The sequence below is a fragment of the Daktulosphaira vitifoliae genome, unplaced genomic scaffold (assembly GCF_025091365.1).
Source record: "Daktulosphaira vitifoliae isolate Bord-2020 unplaced genomic scaffold, ASM2509136v1 Scaffold_1, whole genome shotgun sequence".
NCBI classification, from domain to species: domain Eukaryota; kingdom Metazoa; phylum Arthropoda; class Insecta; order Hemiptera; family Phylloxeridae; genus Daktulosphaira; species Daktulosphaira vitifoliae.
In genome coordinates, this window is record NW_026099572.1 from 72,418,086 (window position 1) to 72,442,037 (window position 23,952).

General features: G+C 30.1%; 2 protein-coding genes across 2 annotated transcripts in view; one reads left to right on the forward strand and one right to left on the reverse strand.

The window, feature by feature from the left end:
• The first annotated feature begins 5,623 nt into the window (after nucleotides 1–5,623).
• LOC126895333 (uncharacterized) lies at nucleotides 5,624–18,970 on the forward strand. The gene is made up of 4 exons (XM_050667079.1): nucleotides 5,624–5,693; nucleotides 13,453–13,634; nucleotides 14,371–14,569; nucleotides 18,864–18,970. Exons 1-4 carry the CDS (start codon nucleotides 5,624–5,626, stop codon nucleotides 18,968–18,970), a joined length of 558 nt encoding a protein of 185 aa, XP_050523036.1.
• A 1,728-nt stretch (nucleotides 18,971–20,698) lies between these two features.
• Nucleotides 20,699–23,952, reverse strand: part of LOC126895492 (DNA polymerase theta) — a 19,574-nt gene continuing 16,320 nt past the window's right edge. The window contains exons 25-26 of the mRNA XM_050667423.1: nucleotides 23,102–23,259; nucleotides 20,699–21,219 (exon numbers count right to left, since the gene is read on the reverse strand). Of these exons, the coding sequence (XP_050523380.1) occupies nucleotides 21,094–21,219; nucleotides 23,102–23,259 (284 nt within the window). The 3' untranslated portion in view covers nucleotides 20,699–21,093. The remainder of the gene's footprint in view (nucleotides 21,220–23,101; nucleotides 23,260–23,952) is intronic.

Genomic DNA, 23,952 nt, shown 5'->3' on the forward strand with positions numbered 1-23,952 from the left:
AGATGTGCTCGCCACGTCAGACGTTCTGTCATTGGCGTAGGGTGCAGGAACGGTGAGACACCGAGTCCGCCGTGCTGACGAATCCAGGCAAGATTGCGGCACCTGTTGACCATCCGTCCACTGCGAAGGTTAACAGACGAGTCCGTAATAATCGGAGGAAGAAGCGAAGAGGTAACACAGGGGCGGAAACTGCCTCCAAACTGCTGACTGCTATGGCTCCGTGCGCACCGGAACCGCCGCTTCAAACCGCGGTAGCGCCGGTTACCTGGTCGGAGGTTGTAAGACGCAAGATACCGAAACCAGTGGTGGACCCTCGCCCTAACCCTGGGCTCCCCCCTGCGGCGCGGAGACCCGTTATAAGGGCGAAAGCCCCGCGGACTGAGGCCGTTATTATTGGTCCCCTCAAAGAGGACCAAAAGTATGCGACGATCATCAAGACGGTGATGGAGAAAGTCGACCTCCAGGCGCTAGGCATTGTGGTATCCGGTACTCGCAGGACCAAGACGGGAGCGGTGCTCCTCGAGGTCCGGGGTACCGGTGCCCAGGCCGACCTGTTAGCCGCCAAGGTTAAAGAAGCGCTGGACGGCATGGACGTCCGCGTACACCGCCCAGCGGTGTCCGTGGCGTTCATGCTTCTCGATGTTGACGAGTGGATAGTGGAAGAGGACGTCGTGGGGTCGTTGACCACTATCCTCTCGAAAGAGGGAGCGACGGCGCCCGCCAGTTTAGTGTCAGTCCGACTGCACGGGAGCGGCAAGGGACGCTTCGCGTGGTGCGAGGTGCCCATCAGGGCTTCGCAACCGTTGGTCGGGCTGACACAGCTCAGGGTAGGATGGGGCACGTGCCGGATCCGGGTCCTAAAGGACAAGGGACCGCGCTGCTACAGGTGCCTCGAAAGGGGCCACGTGCAAACGACCTGTAGCGATCCGGACCGGACCGGCGCGTGCTTCACGTGCAGAGGGGAAGGCCACCGGTCGAGGGACTGCCCCAAGAAGGTGGGGGGGCCGGAGAAGCCTTCATAAGCATCTCCTGTCCTCCTCACTCCGTTTCTGTTTTGTGAATTATTATTACGTAAGTCAACCCTCGCGAAGTCCTGCCCCCACCTCCACGTGGTGCAGCCCGGGCAACGGATCCCACCTTTTGGGATCCGGCTAATGGGGGAGGCCACACCACGTTGTGAATCAGCTCTTGATTAATTTCGGGCTGATTCACAACGTGGTGGTGTGAATTTTAGACGGCGTGGGCCGCCCTGAAGCAATACCTCGCGGTAGTTCCAGGGCGGTCCACATCATGCCGGATTGTGAAAAAAAAAAATAAATAAAAAAGGGTGCAGGAACGGGACGATCATCGGTCCGACGCTGTCGGCCAGCCGGTCGCTGCACCACCGCAGTAGTGGTAGCCGGGCGCTGTGGAGTGGAGGTAGCACCCTCTCCTGGTACATACCGCGGGACCATCGGCACAGTGGCGAAGACCCTCCGTGTCGGAGGGTAGCTACTCGTCCGTAAAAGGTTTTACTACGTGTTTCGTCGGAATGTTATCTATTATTTTGCCAGCATGCTGTTTGGAAGATGGCGGCTATAACCGGCTACCTTCAAAGATCAATGGCCAAAGGTTTAAGATAAAAGCCCATAGGCTAATAATCATAGGTCAAAAGATAAAAGGTCATACCTATGGGTCAAAGGTTAAAGGTCAGTTTAAAGGTCATAGGTCAAAAGCCATAAAGTTAAAGGTCAAAGGTCATAGGTTAAATGTCAAAGTCATAGGTTAAAGGTCATAGGTCAAAGGTTAAAGGTCAAAGGTCATAGGTCCAAAGGTTAAAGGTCATAGGTCAAAAGTCAAAAGGTCATAGGTCAAAGGTTAAAGGTCAAAGGTCATAGGTCAAAAGTCAAAAGGTCAAAGGTCATAAGTCAAAGGTCATAGGTTAAAGGTCAAAGGTTAAAGGTCATAGGTTAAAGGTCATAGGTTAAAGGTCTAAAGGTCAAAGGTCAAAAGTCAAAAGGTCAAAGGTCAAAATGTCAAAGGTCTAAAGGTCAAAAGTCAAAAGGTCAAAGGTCAAAATGTCAAAGGTATAAAGGTCAAAGGTCAAAGGTCAAAGGTCATAGGTTAAAGGTCTAAAAGTCATATGTCAAAAGGTTAAAGGTCATAGGTTAAAGGTCAAAGTTCATAGGTTAAAGGTCAAAAGGTGAATGGTCGGTCATAGGTTAGTGACCAAAAGTCAAAGGTCATAAGTCAAAGGTCATAGGTTAAAGGTCAAAGGTTAAAGGTCAAAGGTAAAGGTCATAGGTTAAAGGTCATAGGTTAAAGGTCATAGGTTAAAGGTCTAAAGGTCAAAGGTCAAAAGTCAAAAGGTCAAAGGTCATAAGTCAAAGGTCATAGGTTAAAGGTCAAAGGTTAAAGGTCATAGGTTAAAGGTCTAAAGGTCATAGGTCAAAAGTCAAAAGGTCAAAAGTCAAAAGTCAAAATGTCAAAGGTCATGGGTTAAAGGTCTAAAGGTCAAAGGTCAAAAGTCAAAAGGTCAAAGGTCATATGTCAAAAGGTTAAAGGTCATAGGTTAAAGTTCAAAGGTCAAAAGGTGAATGGTCGGTCATAGGTTAGTGACCAAAAGTCATAGGTCATGGACTCAAATTGGGACTCCAAAGAGTCTCGCTCCTGGGCCCACGCCTCGCACTGGATAAGGCAATCGAACATTTAGCGTCCTTTGCCACTCTCTCCTTCTTCATCTTCCTCTTTCTCCACTTTTTAGCGGCGGGAGCAAGCGGTAGCGCACCCGTTGCCACATATCCGCCTTGGAGGGAGGATGTTACGTCCCCGACGGCCTTAGATGGTGGGCTGTAAGTGTCCCACCAGTATTCCGTCTGGGACGCACAATCCTGGAGGCACACCAGGCTTTCCGACGTAGGTGAAGGCGATCTCACCCCAGGCAAACTATTTTGGTGAAGATTAGCCAAGGCCCTTACGGTTTCTATAAGGGCCATGGCCATCTTCACCACTAGCCTGTGAGGGCAATAGATATCTAGCACGTCAGAGAGCTTCCTCGCCTGATCCCTGTCGAGGTCTAGCCCTGCTGACAATACCTCGTCGGACCGACCAATCAATTTTTTTGGTGTCCCGTCGCAGGCGCAGGCGTCGTCGACATGGGCACGGCCGTGTTAGGCGGAGTATCCTCTTATGACGGAGGGAATTGTCCTCCCCACAACCATTCACCACACCAACCTTCTCCGTAGTCGAACCCGAAAAACCCACCCTTGCCTGACCACTCCTAGATGCGCTTTGCAATCTCTCCAATATAGAGGGTTTTGCTGACGTATATAGGGGGAAGGCCGTCGTTAAGTCCGTTTCAGAATCCAAGTAGTCCGTTGCCAATGGCCTCCCGGCTATTTCACTAGTAGGAGTGGCTTAGTTACCATCAATCCCTGCAGTCGCAGTACCAACCCCGTGGTTGGCTGCAGGAGACTACCTCAACATTCCTGCATTTGGCGTGTATTCGTTCGATAATGACACCTGGTGGGTACGCCCCCCCCCCCACAAACTGCCGGAACTGGGGCATCCGAATCCCCTGATGCAGTAACCTTTACTCTGTTCTGTGCCATTGTCATTTCGTAAATGATCTTTTTGTGAGGGGGTTGCCCTCATAGTCAGTCCCTCCGGCCAGTGAACGGCTAACTTCATTGGTTGCGTTGCCATAATTCTCCGTTCTCACCCAAACGCTACTGTTTATTCGTCCATATAGGCTTATTTCACGGCTAACCTGCATATCTGAAGGCCGTTCCTCTATCTGCAACCTGAGAACGCACCCGATTCTCCGAGCTAGGGAAGACATAGTATATATATTAGTTTACTAATATAAAATACTAGCAAGCCATTTATATTTGATATTCAAATGCACGTTCGTTCTACTGTTTCGATACGTTTTTCCAATATAAAAACACGATCTTTGATTGTTATGTAATCTCGACCGAGAGCGTCAAACGATTAGTTATTACAAACAAGTTATTTTTTAAATTGTCGATGTCATCCGCATCTTCGTATCCACTATCGCTATCGCTACTGTTTACAATTTGATATCTGCTGCTGTCAACAGTTTGTGTGAAATGCAGCAAAATCAAAAAGGTTGTTGGAGCCGTTATACAAAAATATAATCCGCGAAGTGTCCATCTGTTTAATATGCTCCCACAACATTTCGATGGTTGTGCTACCGCTGACACTGTCCATTTTGTTTGGTGTACGGTCACTTTTGATATCTTCAGGTCACTCGTAAATATTTCGTACGATTGACGTCCACCGCGGAAGGATACTACAATAATATTGCAGTCACAATTGTCACCTTTGTTATAGATATGTATTCAAAAATCAGATTTATTTTACTATACCTAACACATTAATTTCAAAATCAACAAACGACAGCTATTTGTAATGTACAAATAGTACGCATCAATAAAAAACGTATATTGTATTTCAAAGTTTCCAAAAAAAGAGTATATAGTAGTACACACACAACTCAGGATAAATGCTGTAAACAACAAACGACTTTGTAGTAATGCTGTGAGATATTGCGCCTACACGTTATCACGTGTTCGGTGGTTTTTTATCTAACACAACGAGTATCGTAATGTTTGGAAAGTGTAGTGAAACCACATAGAAGGGGTATTCATCATTTACGAAATATCGACTTAAACTTAAACGACAGCATCGGGGTGAATTGGCACGCCGGTATATAGGGTTGTGACATATCAAACGCGCGAACTCGACGCATACTATATACACGTTTAACCGTTTGCGTGTAAGTATTCTAGAAAATGAACTTTTTTTTTTTGATCGATTTGTCAGCTGTGGGATCCGACGATGGAGTTAAGGCGCGTTGCAGTACTATATAGGGTCGTACATTACAGCGTAATTGCCGACGGCACAATCACGACGTGATAGGGCAAGTCATAGGGCTCACCTTATCATAGCATAGAGTAAATGCTTGATGTCATAAGGCTGTAATGTTATTAGCAAACTGTAGTAGGTTCAGGTATGACGTCATAGAGCTTACCTTATAACAACGTTTAGGTGTGACGTCATAGGGCATACCTTTTATCAAAGTTTGGGTGTGACGTCAACAAAGGGCCCACCATAGAGCTTACCTTAGGTCAGGGTTCAAGTGTTACGTCATGAGCTGCACTTGGATGCTTCTGAATGCAGTCCCCAACAGGCGTCGAGGCAAAGGGAGTTACGGTAGATCATGTGTAACGTCACCATGACGGACTGCATCACACCTGTGCACCCATTGTTCCCCAAGAACAATTGATGACGTCATTGTCGGCACCTTTGAAGGCCCGTACCCGCTATACATATACTACTGTTATGGTAAAATAAATAAATTTTTTTTTACTATAAACATTTACAAAAATCAACTTTAAACGATTATAAAAATAGGTTAAATATGTCATTTTCCTTATTTTTAACATATTAATAATCAAAATCAGTATTAATTTAAAACAATTTTTTTTTTGTTCTTAATTATTTTTGAAATAATCTACCAATTTCTTAAAATGAAACACTATCTACAGATTTGCATCGAAGCGTTTCTTATGATAGTGATTTTAATCACTGTCAAATATCATCTATAGTTGTCCTAACTATGCTACGTCCTTACTGTGCCACTTTATCTGCTGAAAGTAATGGATTCAAATGGCGACTTCTACTAAGAAGTTAGATTTTTCAGCTTTTAAAAATGTTCCGGAAATACTCTGAGCACCAAGTATACGTTAAATTAAAACTAATGTTACATACTTAAAATTAAAAAAAATTATCTCGATAACTAATCATTTATGTTCAAAAGTCTGATGTATTTTTAAAAAATGCTACTTTTATGTAGTATGTTATAACTTATAACTATTGTTTTAAAAATGTATGAGTCAAAACATATTTTTTTTACCTTTTTGGTTTTTTTTTTTTTGGATATTTCTCTGTTTACCTGACAACATAGAAAGATTCAAAATGACAGCTTTTGCATTAAAAGTTAATATTTTCAATTTAACTTTTCTAAACATTCCGGATATACTGTGCCCTTATGTCAAATTAAAGCTTTTGTTGTGTACTATAAATTAAAAAAAATGTCCCGACACTTTATCTTCTATGTTCAAATGACTGATATAGTAGCAAAACATACTATTTTTGTTTGTATAAATATTTAACTAGCTTATAAAATAAGAAATCAACTTATTAAGTATAATCATGAGTTCCAGATTTTAGTACCAGAAATTCATGAGAGTCATTGACGAACAAGATTAATGTTAGGATTATAAATTATACATAAATATTATAATTTTTAATGTTTATGTCCACTTATAAAACGTTAGAAACCTAGATATATGATCGCATACATTTATTTTATAAATTTCTAGTGAAAATACCGATACATTTTAAATAATTGAAATGTAAACTCATACATATTATAATTTACACCATTTTATTAAATATATATCTTAATACCAAGGTTAATACTGTGTGGAAATTAAAAAATAAGGGCAAAGAAATGTTATTTGATTAATAAATAAATTTAGTCCTGTATATACCTATCATAACTCAAAATAATATAAAGGGACGAAGAATTGGGTAAAAGATGAGAGTTACTTTAGTTTGGGGTGTGATTCGAATGTCATAAAATAATATAAATATTAACTCTTATTGATCTTAAATCTTACTTAATAATTATTTTCTATTCTTAAAATAAGTTCAGTAACACTATTAATAATTTATATGCAAAGTAAGACAAGTTTAACTTTTACTTAACAAATTAACACGTAAGAATTTCAACAATTATCATAAATTTTACATGATGGAGTTGAGAGTGCGATTAGAACAGGTGAAACTGTGAGGGATTGCTCTGCCTTTTATATTATTTTTTTACCCCGAAAATCACCACTATCTCACTCTTCCAATGTTATTGTTTATTGATAAGTAATCATAAAATTTTAATTAACATATAAAATAGCATAATATATATAAATTTATACATTTTAATATAGTTTTTTTTTACATTTTAGATTAAGGTTAACACAGTGTGTTTTATTGTTAAGATAAGAGTAAAAAAAGCTGACACGGATATTTTTATAAATTTCTTCTGGGAAAATAATAATTTTTCAAGGGGACTAATAATTGACTCATGACTGAATCGTGTGTACAATAAATTAAACAACAATATGCGTTTGTTAAAGTTTTCTTTAAGATGTTTATTTAAATTATTTGTTTGATAAGAATCATGTTATTCTAATTATATGAATATAATTTATAAATAAAAGTGTTAATTTTCTTAAATGAAAGACCATTATTGTGGACACAAACAGACCAGCCCCCTATTATTTTATATTATGATAGTGACTATTATAATACGACATAAAGCACCATCGAATGTATTACATATAAATCATTTTCTTTCGACTTTTGTATTTATTTTACTTTATTTCTTTTTACATTATTTTATCATCACATGACGTTGGATGATTTATATTTCTTTATTAAAATAAAAAATAATACTAAGACATTGTCTCTTAGTTGTATTACGAAATTGAAGAATACTGAAATGAAGTAAAGTTATAAAAGTTATAGAACATACAATTTGATTTCACTGCAGTTTTGTACATTTCTATAACAAAAATGTTATAAGTTTTTACTATTTTATGTATACAATATATACTAGAAGTCAATAGAACTAAGTGCTTTTCAATAGAAGATTATATACAGAATAAATTGTTTATATAAGCCACTCGAATTCTCTTAAAATAATGATTATATTATCGTAACTCAAAAATTAATAAAAAGAAATAGAAAAGTGTTAGATTGTTGAGTTGGAGTGAATTAAAGTGAGTTCGAGTTACTTTTGATTTGGGGTGTGATTCGAGGGTTATGAAATAACATAACTTTAGACTCTTATTCATTTTTAAAATCTTACCTGATAATTTTCCTGGTTCTTATAACATCTTCAATAACAATTTCAATCAACAATTAAAAATAAAATAACTCAAATGAATTTAGTTCATAACTTTAACAAGTAAGAACTTTAACAATGGTGATCGCAATATCCGTGTAACGATATCTAGAGCACGAAATGAACAGGAAGAATAAGGGTTTACTCTGGCTTTTTATAATACTTTTTACCGCAGAAAGTCTTCATTGTCTAATTCTTACAGTATAACTATTTATTGATAAATAAGCATAAAAGACAGCAATGATTACAGATGAATGAAGTATATAAATCATTTTGGCATTTTATAATATAAAATATATATTATATATTAACATAGTTTTTTTACAAATAAGATTGGGATTAATACAATGCATTTAATTATTAAAATTAGAATAAAAAATATAATTTAAAGAATTCTTTTTGGAAGGAACGATTTTTAAAAGTGACTATTAATCAATTTATGATAGAATTGTGCGTATTATAATATAATTAAACAGTGTGTATGTTTGTTAAATGTTTGTTGTAATTATTTTTGTTTGAAAAAGATTATGTCCTTCTAAGAATATAATGTATAAATATCCCATGTTATGGTAGTGACGAGTATATTACGACAATATTAAGAGAATTCTTTTTGGTATTTATTAAATTTAATCCTTATAAGGTACATTATAAGGTATCAACTATATTTTTTTTAATTGCAACATTTATAATAAACTAGCTTATAAAACAAAAAATTATCTAATTTAGACAATAACTGGTCAATAACAATTTTTGAAGTAGTACTTCCGAAGTTATTAAAATTTTTATTAAATAAAGTCTAGAAAGTATGGGGCAATTCGTAATGATATGAGTAACATAACTCACACATCACTTCCATTTTATAAAAGTGTATATGAAAATAGTTCTAACTTCCAAAATAAAGGGCAAAAATTGTTATCAACCAATCATTTTCTTAATTAGTTGACTTTTATTTTATAAGCTAATGATATATACAGAGTGATTCATTAAGGATAAGTCACTCATTTTCTCGGTAACTATTGATAATTTCAAATTTTTGGTAAGAAAACTATTGTTTGATTCAAAAAAATCTACAATAATATGTAGTAAAAACATAATTTTTTTCATTCCTTCAAGGTTAAAAAACATTAACTTGATTTTTCTTAAATGGGAACCCCTATTTTGAATTTGTTATTATAATTTAAAATAAAAATATAAACAACTTTGCTCTTATAATATTTTTTTCCCATCAACTGTTCGTCTGTTACAGCTTGTTAAAGTTAAATGATTTTGGACTAAATTTCTATTATTTTTTTACTGTTTTGAATATTGGAGTCACTCATTTTCTATGGTGTAACATAAACTAATTTAACTTAATTCAGTTTATGAGGTTTCGCTACAACTTTTAATACGTATCCGTCAACAAAAATAAAGATTACTTTTTGTAAGCAATGATTACAAAAACATTATCGTAGTATTCAATTACTTTAAAAGTCACTATACAACGCATAGAGTTGGGTTTTCTAAAGAAATCGATTCTTCAGTATTACAGTTTGTCTAACAAACTTGTATAGCTTCATCAAAAAATTAATTTCTAATTAATTCTATCTAAAATTTTGACATGAGCCAAATTGAAAAAATAGAAAATTAAATAAAAAAAATTATTTGAGAAGACGAAAGTTCATAATGTACAACCTTTTCCTTTTCTTGTCGGTATTTTATTTTCACTTATACAACAGTTACATTTCTATGCTTAGATAATAGAAAGAAATTTAAACAATATCATAACGTTTGTTGTATATTTCCTTAGTTTCAAACATTGTTGAAAAATTATCCTTATTATTATTATTACTATTAAAAGATAACTGGAAGTTTTATGTTTTAAATAAAAACAACTATTTTGCATTTATGGTAGTCATCATTATTTTTAGAGTAATATTTTATTTTAAATATATACTTAATAATATAAATATCTAAAAAAATATTTTTTATTTTCATTAAGAATTTTGTTTTAATTAAGAGAAATTAAACTTTTAAAAGCAAATAAAACAAATTTAAATTGTACCCTAAAAGTATAGTTTGAGCTAGTTAAGTATATGTGGCCAGCATAGTTTCAGCCACCGAGCAGTAACTATCGCTCCGAAGATGGACTCTGCAATGAGTCCGAAACGTCAGTAATCAACTGCAAACATGGATAAATCCTCAAGCTTTTCAAATAATAAATGATTTTATTAAGTATATCGAGTAATTAAAAAATGAATTTTTACTAAACTTAAAATGAACTAGAGTAAGCAAAAAAAGTTCGAGCTAAAAAGTTATTCTTACAACTCAATAACTATGTTATTGTCTATTTTAAAGCTATAAGAATGTTTCGATTTAAATTACAAAATGATATAATGAAGGCATATTGATTCATTCAGTTGCTAATTTTCCTCTTTGCCATATTTCCTACATAGACTTAGTGAATGAGTCATAACTACTACTCTAAAATATCTTCATAAATTTGTCAAGAAATAAAAGAGAACACCTCATTATAGAAATATTTTTATCTTTACTTAAATATTCCATTAAGAACCATAATTTCTAAAGATTTTACCTAAATGTACTTCACTACAGGAAGTTAGACAAAATTTATTTGTGTACACATAACAAAAAAAAAGCCACAATGGAAGCATTTATCATTTGACTCACCTATAATAATTTTTATTTTTTTAAGCTTATCATTTTGATAAACAGCATAAGCTAAGATTTATTGGAGTTTTTTTTTCGAAAATGGTAAACATTTTTATAACGAGCCAAAATACGTTTAAATTTTATTTTAAAGTTTGGCCAAGTTTGATAAAATACTAGATAAAGAAAAAAGCGCCAAAAGAATAAAAAATTCGATAAATTTGTTTTATAAATTTTTAAAATTATTTTTATATTAATTAATAACGGTTTTATTTGAACGCTGGTCAACTATATAAAGATGAACTTATTAATAAAAACATATTTCTTGTATTGCAAAAATTGAATACATATAAAGTCAATCATTTTGTTGGTGTATTTTTTTTTGTTAGGAATTATTCCTTAATAAATATTTCATATTAAAAGTACACATATCTAACTTCTTATCGTACAAACAATTTTTTTTTTATAATTGATATTTATTATGCATCATACATATAAATAAAATGCTTTTGCGCGGTATAATAATAAAAGTATAAAGGATATTTATTTAAATTTTTTTTTATTTTATAAGATAGTATAATACGTATATTGCCATTTAAAAAAAGTTGACTTCCTTATATGGTATAAGAGATTAACTAAAAAAAAAATCCAGCACAGTGAAGACGTGGAATAGTTTGGTTCAATATAGATTTAATCTGATAGTGATTAAAATCACTATCATAAAAAACGATTCGATGCAAATTTGTAGATAGTATTTAATTTTAAAAAATTGGTGAATTATTCTATAGCAACATAAATATCCAATTTCTTTATTTAATTCTTATTATAAGTTTTATGTTTTATAAGTGTAATATATGAATAAATATTTATTATATCAATTAAATATAGTATGAAATTGATGTTTAATAATTTAGTATTACAATTTTTACGGAGAAATTATAAAGAATTATAAAGTAGTCATTACTTTTATGGCAAACGTACATAAAAGTTGAAGGTCTTGATGCAATACTTAAAAAAAATTGTTTGTTATTTATAAATAAATTTACTGGTCTACAAGGAATTTTCATTCAAGACCAAAATGTACATTTCTAAACCCATTTCCTAACTGCATTTTAATCTTAACAATACTATTTTTTTTATTATCGTAAAATATTTTATTTAATAATGTAAATTTCAAACTTGAAGTTGAGCTAAAAGATTTGGTAACAAATTCAACTTTTTAGCATCTATGCGAAGCTGAGAAGGTATTAATTTTACTGTAATATGTTTTTTTTTATTTTATTTATTTATTTTAGCTTCGATGCGAAGCTGAGAAGGTATTAATTTTACTATGATGTGTTTTTTTTTTTTTTTTTTTTTTTCGTGTGTCTGTTACTGTCAACAATTTGAAAAAATTACTGCTATAAATTATTCAAATAATGATTACTTTAGTATTAATAGTAACAGTTTTTTTGTTGTTCATAGATATGGCTTAAAAATTTTAGATTGTCTGATTAATGATCAATTGTCCATCACAACAATTATATTGTTAAATAAATTTTAGCTTGGCTGCAAAGCTAAGAAGGTATTGTTAAAACAAATGATGTTTTATTTTTTGTGTGTGTGTGTGTGTCTTTCATGAAAAATTCTTAATTCTCACTGATCGAATCATTTGGTTTACAAATCAAAAACACCTGTCTTATATCTAATTGAACCATCTACACTGAAAATTTGAAAAAAAATATTTAAGAAGTTTTAAGTCCAATGTAAGATATTAAATAAATAATAATATAGGCCAATTTAGAATAAAATATATGTACGTATGTTATTAAAAGCAAATTCAAAGAATGATTAAACAATTGAAATTAATAAATTTTATATGACGTTGTGAATTTCTTTGACTATTTGTACGCTAATTTAATGTTTTCTCAAAGTTTCACATAATAAATTATATTAAAATTTTCGTACATAATATTATAAATAATACTTTTTATTAACATCATTAAATGCGCACAATGGACCAACAGGCCTGAGTACAAGGGCATTATGTCCACTTCGATAACAACAACACCATTAAATAATCATTTTTATTTCATAATAAATTATTAAATGCCAACAATGCACTGGAAAACAAGTTGAGCTAATTTTTAACAATTAACTATACATAATCCGAAAAAATATTTGAAAAACATTTTTTCAATTCATATAATTTCATTCAAATAATTTAAAAAATGAATACATTCTCGTTTTTAATTCAATTTTATAAAATTCTTCAGTTTATCTAATTTGATTATTCGAGATACATAACTTTTCAACGTATATTAACATGATCTAAAAAAAATGATGATTTGTCAAGCCTTACTCGAATAAAATATTGAATTTTTTTTCATTTTTATTCAAAGCTATTTATTAATCAGAATTATACGTTCTAAATAAATTTCAATTAACATTTTTCTTAAAAAATAATATTGTTTTGAACTACGTAATTATTTAATACGTAATAATTTAACAGTAAATTTGAAAGAAATATAAATCAATATTCAGCTTTTTATTTAATTATAAATATGGTTTTTAGTAATTTGTTTTCTTAAGTACAGCCACGTATTTAGCACTTTAATTCTTTCCCTCGAGAAATTTAAAAACCATTGTTAAAAAAAAAATAAAACTAAAAACGTTCACCATCTCATTTATCTCATTTTAACTAATTATTTCTTATCTGCCCAAGAAAAAAAGTCACTAGGTATGTGTCTTCTTAAACAATATTTAATTTTGAATTGTATAGCAGATATGGAATATGAATATTTGATGTACTCATAGTGAATAAAAATTATAATAACTAGCGTTATTTTCTCTAGGTGGTCAAACAAAAGAAGAAGTCATAGAAACAAATGAAAGATTGAGAGCTGTTAGAATAAGATTAGAAGAATCTTACGATACGGCAAAAAAGTCGCTCATTACGTTAATGACAAAATATACTGAAAGCAAGTCAACTAGAAATGTTTTCCAAAGATACAATTTACTGAAAGCAATGATAAAGGTAGATGATTTTTTTATATATTCTTATTAAGAGAAACCTTATTTTATTTACCTTACGCCATTTTTTCTTTTACTAGTAATCAATTATATCTTATTTTAGTTGTCACATAAAATTTAAATAACTGTATCATTTTTATAATCTGATAAAATACAAGTTTATTATTTAACTAATATAAGTTAATAAATATTTTTAATATTTTAAAATAATGGTTTGAAAGTCTTTCTTTCAATAAATAAATTGTATAATGACATTCGACAGAAATATTGAATCTTAATTATACTCACTTTTGTAATTTATCGTAAAAATTATTCGTATTATGACAAAAGTCATTTTAAAAATTTTCATTGTAAATTTTAATCCTTTTTATGAAGCGATTCGAAGCAGAAAGATGCTATCAGTTAAATCACAAATACTATAGATTTAAAATGTTTTAAAACAAATGGAATTAGATTTTAATTTCACTTGGCATTTATCAACACACTTTTAGTGGGTATAACTCTATGTGTGCCTTGGCATTTAATAAGCTTCTAACGATCGTATGAAACATTCACGGCATAAAATAACCGGAAAAAGGTAAGAGCACAAGCAAACACGTTACCTTTATGTGCAGCTGAATTAGTAATAAAACTAGTAAAAAGCTTTAAACACAAACTACCTATTTTGTAATGTGTAAGCCATTTCTCCTATATAATATCATTCTTTCTATGACATTTACGATACACTTTGTAATGTTTAGGAAGTTATACGATTAGAGACTCAGTATTGGACTTTAGTGGAAATACCTAAACAAGAAAAACAAGAGACTGTACCATCTTTTGTGCTACGGGCATGTGGAATTGTTGAAAAATCACAAAAAACCAGTGATGGTGTTAAATCAGCAACAAAGGCTTCCGAAGAAGAAGAAAAAAAACGAGAACTACTTGAAAGGCTAGCTGGTAAATTTAATTTCAATTTAAATAACATACAGGTTGATTCACATAAAACTAGTCACTCAATTTCTCTTAAAATAATAATTATATTAAGAAAGCTGTTTTTAGGTTTCATGATTTTCTTGATTTATATATCAAGAAAAACATGAAAAGATAATAATGACTGATATATAAGTCATTAATTCTCTCTTTATGTCATCCCTTATACCTTATAAACATTTTAACTTTATTTGTTTAAATGAAAACATATATTTTTAATTTATATAATAATAAATAGTCTAATTAAGAAAATTACTGATGGATAACAACAATTGACCCATTATTTTGGATATTGTAACTATTTTAAGATATAGAGTGAAGGTGAGGTATGGGTTATGTTATTTTAATTATTACGTATTATTCTTCTGCGCTCTTCCACGACCTCTTCAAATCTATATTTGAAAATGTTAATAACTTTCGAAATACTAATTCAAAAGTTGTTATCAACCAATCATATTTTAAATATATTGTTATCTAAGAAGTTAGCTATATTGTATGTTGACTTTACTTTATGATTGATAAATTGAGAAAAGTATGTAAAAAAAGAAAATAATAAAACAACTGTTAATATTATTTTTATTTTTCAGTTTATCAAATAACGATTAAAAAAGGTGTTCAAAACTATATAATTTTAATGCAAAGAATTTGAATATTTTTTGTAAGAGATCTGATAAACATTTATCTCAATAATTTACCTTCACTATTATAAACTTAACAAATTTTATAATTATTTTTGTTCGTCACTATTTTAAAAGTTCATAAAATTTTAGTTTAATGTTTCATAAATCACGATGATTTTGATGAGTAAAATAATAATTTAAAATAGAGCTATTTAAAATATATTAAATAATATATAATATTGTTTATATTGTATAGATATCAAGGAGAAATTTTCGGTATATATTTTATAAAAAAATCGGAAATATTTTTACAAGAAAAATATTATGCTATATGTTATGTTGTGTTACTAGAGTTACATTGAGTTAGCACGTGTCTTTGTTTTTATACGTGACCTCTACACACATTTTTTACTAAAAAAAGAACGGTTGTTCCATATAAATATTTAATGAAACTTAGCGAGTATCTGTCAAACATCTAAAGTATCTGCGGCTTTAAGAAAAGTCCGAAGTGTACTTTGAAAATATTGTGTAATATAATCATTTATTTTGGAAGAGATATTATAAATATGGAAATATATTCAAGGAAACTGTGTGACGCTTATTCTATTTCATTTCGTATAATTTAAGTAAATTTGAATTTTTTTTAAGCCATTAAAAAGTTTTTATTCTGTTTACATAAAAATATAATGGCATATTTTAAAATCGACTCAACAAACATACACACTAAGACAGTTTTCATACTGTATTACATTGCTTTCAATCATTCTGGTATACATATATTCTTGTATTCTATTTAGATTCATAAAAGCAAAACGATCATAATTAATGACTGAACTATGGTTTGCTCGTGAGATATTGAGTAACGTTAAAGTTTCTTTGATACATGTGCGTGACTTCTTGTATTAGATGATTTGATGAACCTAAAGTTCGTGTAATTTTCAAAAACGTATTTTAAAGCTTTGTATCGTAGATTATTTAAACAATGGGTATTTATAAGTAATCCTCCAACCCCTACTAAAGCTTCACCAAAAGACCATTACTTAAAATAATTTTTGTGAAGTAATTAATTTTGAATTGATAAAAATGCTTAAAACCTATTCAGGTAAAAATAAAACGTGAAACACTAAATAAAACGTAATTTCCCAGCATAATTTGTAAAACATTATGTATATCTAAGTTAACATAAAATAATATTATAATGCTATGGTTAACGCGATAAAATGTTTGTTCTAAATTCTGTTTATTCTGAATATTTTCATTTTAACCACAAATTAAATTCCTTTGACAATATACACATTTCATAAACAAAATGGGGATAAATAAAATAGAGAAAACTGTATTGGTAAACATTGAATAGTAATTTTAAATCAAATAACCACAGTAAAATAATAAATAATTTTCATTAATGCATTAATTTGGAACTATTAAAACATCTTATTTGTATTGCACATCTTCATGTAGACCAAAATTGAGGGATTTAGGAAAACATTTTTCTAAAAATAAATGACATACCAATGGTTTGTCATAATTATTCAGCTGTTATATTTAATATAAACTTATTTCAAAACTGTTATCTAGTATTTAATTTTTAGCTTCGATGCGAAGCTGAGAAGGTATTGGTTTTACTATGATGTGTTTTTTTTTTTTTTNGAACCGATTTCTTTCAACGATACGTCAAAAGATCACAAATTGTATCTAGTCGAAGACATTACCCTCAAAAATGGAAAAAAATTTTCTCGTTCCCCGTAAATGGGGGAAATCTCAAAAAAATTACAAATTTAAAAATCGCTAAATTTTCAAAAATTTTTTTACTTAAAACTGCCATAACTTTTTAAAAAATGAACAAATCAATATAATTGTTTTATATATAGATGCATAATGTCTTTACCAACCATATGATGTATTTTTTTTTATAAATTTGACCCTTTACCTGTTCACAGGGAGAGAATAAAAAATGACAACTTTTTCACAAAAAATTAACTTTTTGAACTTAACTTTTGAAAATGTTCCGGAAGGTCTGACACTTTTATATATATCTTAAATTAAAGCTAATGTAATATACTTTATTATGGAAAAAAAAAATCGGACTTTATTTTATCTTCACGGTGAAAATGGCTACCAAATGCTATTTTTTGTGAAAACTCTCGATTTTGTATTTTACATTTTTAACTTTATTATGCTATAACTTTTTAAAAAATGTATGGATTAATACAATTTTTTCATGAGAAGTAGTTTTTATATACATCTTTCATTCGACATACTTTATCTTAATCAGGATATTAATAAGGAAATAGCAGATCATGTAGCTTTTGGAATAATCCACCAATTTTTTAAAATTAAACACTATCTAAAGATTTGCATCGAAGCGTTTTTTTTTTATAGTGATTTTAATCACTGTCAGATATTATTATACTTGATCCAACTATGCAACGTCACCACTGTGGCTGTGCTAGGTTTTTTTTTGCATTGATTATATTCATAAATTTTTGTAAATGATAAATTATAAAGTTATTCTTACTCTTTGATCACATCCAGTGCGTCAATATATTTTTTCCAAGTAGGAGTATTAAACAGTTTCCAAAAAGGGATTTTCGGTTCAAGTACTAGTACATTTTCTAAAAATGTATTAATAGCATTTATGAGATTTTGAGTGTCCGAGTTAATTTTGTAGTCATCATCAAGGCAACCTAGCTTTTGATCTAGTGCCACCCTTGCTATTGCTATATTACAATTACTTAATGATTACTTATTTCAATATATGCGTTTAAAACTTACATTCAAGAGACCAATTGTGTATCTCATCTAAAAAATCATCAGGTACCTCTTGCTTGTTATTCTTAATTTTTATGAATAATAATATCATCTTTAAGACAATAAAATGAAGATATGGTTATGTCAGCATTTATTTTAAATTTTTTATTATCACGCCCCAGAGGTGTCATGGAGCGTAACGCGGGTATAAGGCACAGGGTATACCCACTGTTAGTTTTCTTATTAGTGCATATACGTATTTATAAAATAGTTAAAGAGTATAGACTAAAGAATAAAATAAAAAGTAATACGTGGGTATCAAATACAGGTATGTTTGTCATAAAACACAAATTTTGAATAACTCTCATAAGTTTGTTTAATCCCTAGCCAAACCACATATATACATATATCTGAAGTTATAAACACACAAATATTTTAAAAATAGAATATAAATGTAAAACAAAACACTGTCAAAGTGTATAAATAAATATCAATAAAATAAATAGGATAATGTTTATCATTTCACGACAATTTTATTGACATTTGACAAAATTTAAAACATCGACCAGAAATTAACGATATAGCACATACTAAGTTGAAACTGAAAGTTATTGGGTTAACCTATAGCTGTTGAAATTGGTAATTTGTATTTTTCCGTAATAAACCGTTTACCAACCAATCTAGCATTTAATATATTACCTATAATTAATTAAGATAGTGCTAACATGTACCCATTCACGTTTATTTCATTTATGTTTTAACGATTTGAAAACAATGATTGTAAGATTATTTTATTACTGCATAAAGTTTATTGTTTATTTACAAAAAATATAACAGTATCTAATAATACACTTATCGATTATATGACTATGAAATTTAATTTATGTAAGAACTTAGAAGTGTCAGTAAAAATATTAGAGTAATAGTTTGGAAATTGGAAGGAGCAAGGCCATATCTGGGAGGGTTAGGAGTTTTAGTTGCATTATGTAATAATTAAAAAATACATATTTTTAACACAGTTAAAACATCACAATATTTGTATTCCGTGCCCCAAAACTATGTTATAGTTAAGGCCTTTGAAAAGTAGTGTAGGGGTGAAATTCCCCACGTTTCCTCATTTAGGTTTTTAACTTATCTATTGATCAAATTACGACTACATCACTGTTGATAATGTATAAAGTTAAAAGTTCAACAAAATAATTGTGAAATATTGTATGTAGAAAATATAAAGTGCAATGGGGGGTGTGGGGGGCGGAGCCCCCCACGTTATTATCAATTCATAATATAGGCGTATACCCATAAACATTTTTAGGACTACACCACTGCCTCAGTATCATATGATGTATAGATCATAATATAATACCATCTTTATAATGGTGGTTGCTAAACTATGGCGAATATTTTCAAAAATATTATGNACATTTTTTGAGGGTGGTACTAGAGTCCTCCTCGAAAATATTACAGTCCTAAAAAATACAAGTATTAAACTATAACTGGCTATTTATTAGGTAAAATAGTCTTGATTGACTAGTGATAATAATACATTGTCTAAAAATACAAGCTTCTTATAAAACCTACCACTTATTATTGGTTTATTAAAATAACCTATTATTGTTGAACAAAGCGACAAACAATAATTTTAAAACGCAATTTACGTTTTTTTTTTTATTTTTTACTTGATCTCTCATAATTAGAATTTTGATCGTATTTAACTAGTTTCAACAACTTTTGAGTTTGCACTAAAATCTTATATTTTTATCTAAAATTACAAAAAATCCTTTATAAATTTATAATCTTCGCCATTTTAAGTTAACTAATAGTTTAACAGAAGGTAGTTTTCATTATTTCAAATTGCCACATGGATTACAAAATTAAATACTTTTTTTTTATGTTTATCAATTATGTTTAGAAATTGTGTTTTTGTATAACAATAAAAATAATATTTTATATCAAAATGTTCTTTTAGATCGAACAAATAATTATCAAATATGATAATACGATTTCTAAACTAAACATTTTCCCTTCATAAGTGTGTTATCATTTTTTAATCATGAGTATCAAAATAAAGCAATTTTTGGGGAGAGGAGTTTCCTGAGTTAATCCCCATAAAGGCTTTGGAGGAGTTTGAACCTTTGTACTTTTGGACCAAAGGTTACCGATTCAAATTTTCCCCTAAAATTTGATAAGGGATGAGTAGAAAAATGGCACAACTTCTAAATACGACCCTAAGCTTATGCAATGTTTATTTTTTATTACAAAAGTCATGTCTAAAACTGATACTAACACACGGCGTCATAATTGTAAGTTTCTGCCCACGCTGTTGTATGATAAAGTCGTTAATTCACGTGTTGCCGAGAAGATATTTTCAATTCGTTCATTATCTCTTCTTTTAATAAAAAACATAAAAATGAGAGGTATACACAAGGGCGTAATGAGGGCACAATAATTCTGGTGGACCATCTCGCTCCAAACAAAATGTGTGTAGCTCTCTTAGGAAGGAATGATAAACAAAAAGTCAAAAAATAATTTTACAAACCACAAATTTTTTTTTTTTTTTTAAATGGTAAATAATAATACAAATAATAAAAAAAGCCAATTTTTTATATCTGTTTATTAATAAAATATCATTCATTATAAAATTTACTACACAATTAATTTTATTTAAAAAAAATACAATAATAATGCCAAGTTAAACAATAATTGGTAGGTTAATTTGTATTAAAACAATACATATGAAGTAGTCTAATTTAAAAAGATCAATAAGATCTTATAACATGCAGGTTTGATTGTATGAAAACCAAATGAGCGCTCAACACTCATTTACAAATTAAAATAATTATGATTAGTAGTGTATTCTACAGTCATAATGACTGCAGTTACTAAGGTTTGAAAACTCTACGGAATACCGTAAAGTTTTAAAACCAAAGAAACTACAATTCTTACAATAATAGGAAATAATAGAGTAAAAATACAAAAGGGTAAAATATTTAACAAAACAAAACAAATAAATTGGCGATGAAAATTGTTCACATGAAATAACGATAAGAATTTTATTTTTCTAAAATATATCACAAAGGTAATTTAAATTCATGCATATTTTTATATTTTTTGTGAAACCAATTATTTTAATTCACCCCAATTGGAACCTTTCTTAATTTTAACGGGTAAAGGTACACATAAATTAACAGCAGACGCCATAGTGCTGGTAATCAATGAACATGCTTCATCAAGAACTGAATTATGAACCTTAAAACATATGATAAAAATTAAAAAGTTATGTTTATAATTGGAAACCAATAAAACAAATTATATAATTAAATAAATGTTTGGGGGCCTAATTTGATGTAGTGGTACACTAGTTAGTAATAAGCTTCTTTGTTATTAAGCCACTATTGCAATATAGTTAGGTTCTTAGAGAGGTAACTAGTTGAGATTTTTACAGTATAAAACATATACTCCACTGCAAATTTTTAATGCAAATTGGCCAATGACAAGTTAACTTTCTAATTGTAAAAAAAAACATATATTTCATAAACCACTCAATTACTTTACAATACATGAAGGATTACAAATACAGAAAGCTAATTATTTTTTTATAACACCTTCCTCCTTTCTTTTCGATTATGCACTTTTTCTTCCCAGTTTAATACCTAGTTTCTTAAAGTTCTACTTTATTTCATTTATCATGGCTTTTTTGAACACCCTCTAGATCTCATCTCTGTGGGTTTTCACTCGACCGCCGTTTTAAGATGCTCCGAGTCTGACCTTCTCATCAAACCATTTGATTATCTGTCCTTTCATCTAATTGGTTATCCTAGAAACTCTTGTCAATTTTCGGATCTCTTAGTTCCTTCTTCTGCACCAGCATCCCTGTTTGTTGTCGTATACCGGGCCACAGATGATTCTTAGTATTTTGTTTTCCAACAAAATAAGTTTTTTTATTGACATTTTAAAATTTTTTTTTACTTAAAACTGCCATCACTTTTTTAAAAATGTATGAATCAATACAATTTTTTTTTTATAGAGATATTAAGTATTTTGACACCTATATCTTTAACATCTTTCAAAGATTAAATTGTTTGTATTTTTTATTTTTACAGAGGAATTCTGTATTTTTATGTATACTCTTGTTCTGTGTCATGCAATAGTTCTTTCATGAAAGTTTCTTTTTTCTCTTTGCATGATCCATTTACATCTGCTTCATAATTTTCTTTGCTTAACACTTAAGGGGGTCTTAAGCTAGAGGTACTTTTGGCCAGCTTCACTTCCTTTTTCTAAAATCACTATTAAAGCATTTATTCTCTCGTTTTTTTTTGGTTCACATAGTGTGCTTTATGCCACTTTGAGTATTACCTCTTTTATAATATTCTAGTTTACTTTACTCTCATTTAGTTTACCAGTAATCTCAGTGATATTTTTTTTTTTTTGTTCTTTCAAATTCATTAGAATATTGGTTTAAATTCAAGAACACAAGATTCATAATCCTTATGGAATACAAAACCCATCTCAAAACGATATCTATTATCCATTCTTTTATAGTAAATAATATAGTCGTTTATCTTTATTTTCCCTTCACCTGCCCATGTAATTTCTTGTAAATCTGCAATCAACACTACATATTGACTCAATATTTTTGTAGTAATCTGACATATACCTGCATAATATAAGCTTAAGGTGTTCCAAGTCAAGATTTTAATCTCCTTGCTCTTCTGTTTCCTGTTTTTATAGTCCAAGGCTTTTAAGATAGTTTCTTAACAAAAATAATTTTTTTTTATGATGTAGGGTTGTTAGCCTTATGATCAACTCTCCATAAGTTGGGGAGGAAGTGCTTGGGGGCTGAACCGTAACACAATAACTGTGTATCCTCTGGGGAAAATACCATTTACAATTAAAATAAAACCTCAAACATTTTATTAAACTCAAAATATGTATTTCCATTAAAAAACAAAATTAACACCCTTATAAGGTATAAGGGATGACCATAAATAGTATTACATAACTAATAATTCAAGAATAATATGCAATAAAAGGTAACCAAAATAATTACTTGAAAATTATTTTTTTGTTAGTAATTGAGTGGTTTATGATAAAAAAATCATACTGAATATATAAAGAAAATGTGTACTACCTCAAATATGAGTTCATCGTGCAAATGCATCAATAAATGTATTTGAGGTTTTGCATATAGTTGATTAATAGTTTTGTCTACTTTAATCATAGCTATTTTTGTTACATCAGCGGCACTTCCTTGTATAATTGTGTTTATTGCTTGTCGCTCTGCTTGAGCTAAAAATTTTAAAACGATTAAAAAATATTTATATTTATAAACTTGATAAAATAACATGCTATATACTCAAAATAAAGTTATATTTATCTAAAAAATAATAACTACTATATTAAAAAGTATAATTAAAGACTTATATTCAAAAAGTTTTTAAATTTATTGTATCAAAATATAGTTATGAATAACAAGATGAATCATTAAATCTGCAGAAAAATTTTTGTTTATACATTATCAATTAAGGACACAAATTTATTTTTTTAAAACTATAGATTATAAAATTGTGTATAAAAATTTTCGTTATCAAATTAATAAGACCGGTCTGATTACTTCCAAATAAAATAAACAAAAAAAACCCAGCACAGTGGAGTCGCGGCATAGTGGGGACGTTGCATAGTTGGGTCCAGTATAGATTTAATCTGACAGTGATTAAAATCACTATCATAAGAAACGCTTCGATGCAAATCAGTAGATAGTGTTTAATTCTAAGAAATTGGTGGATAATTACAAAAGCTGCATGATCTGCTAGTTCCTTATTAATACCCTGATTAAGATAAAGTATGTCGAATGAAAAAGGGATTATTAAAAAATATTATTTCTCATAAAAAAATTGTGTTGATTCATACACTTTTCAATGAGTTGTAGCATTATAAAGTTAAAAATGTAACCAACCCAACCCAACATCAACTCCTATTTCC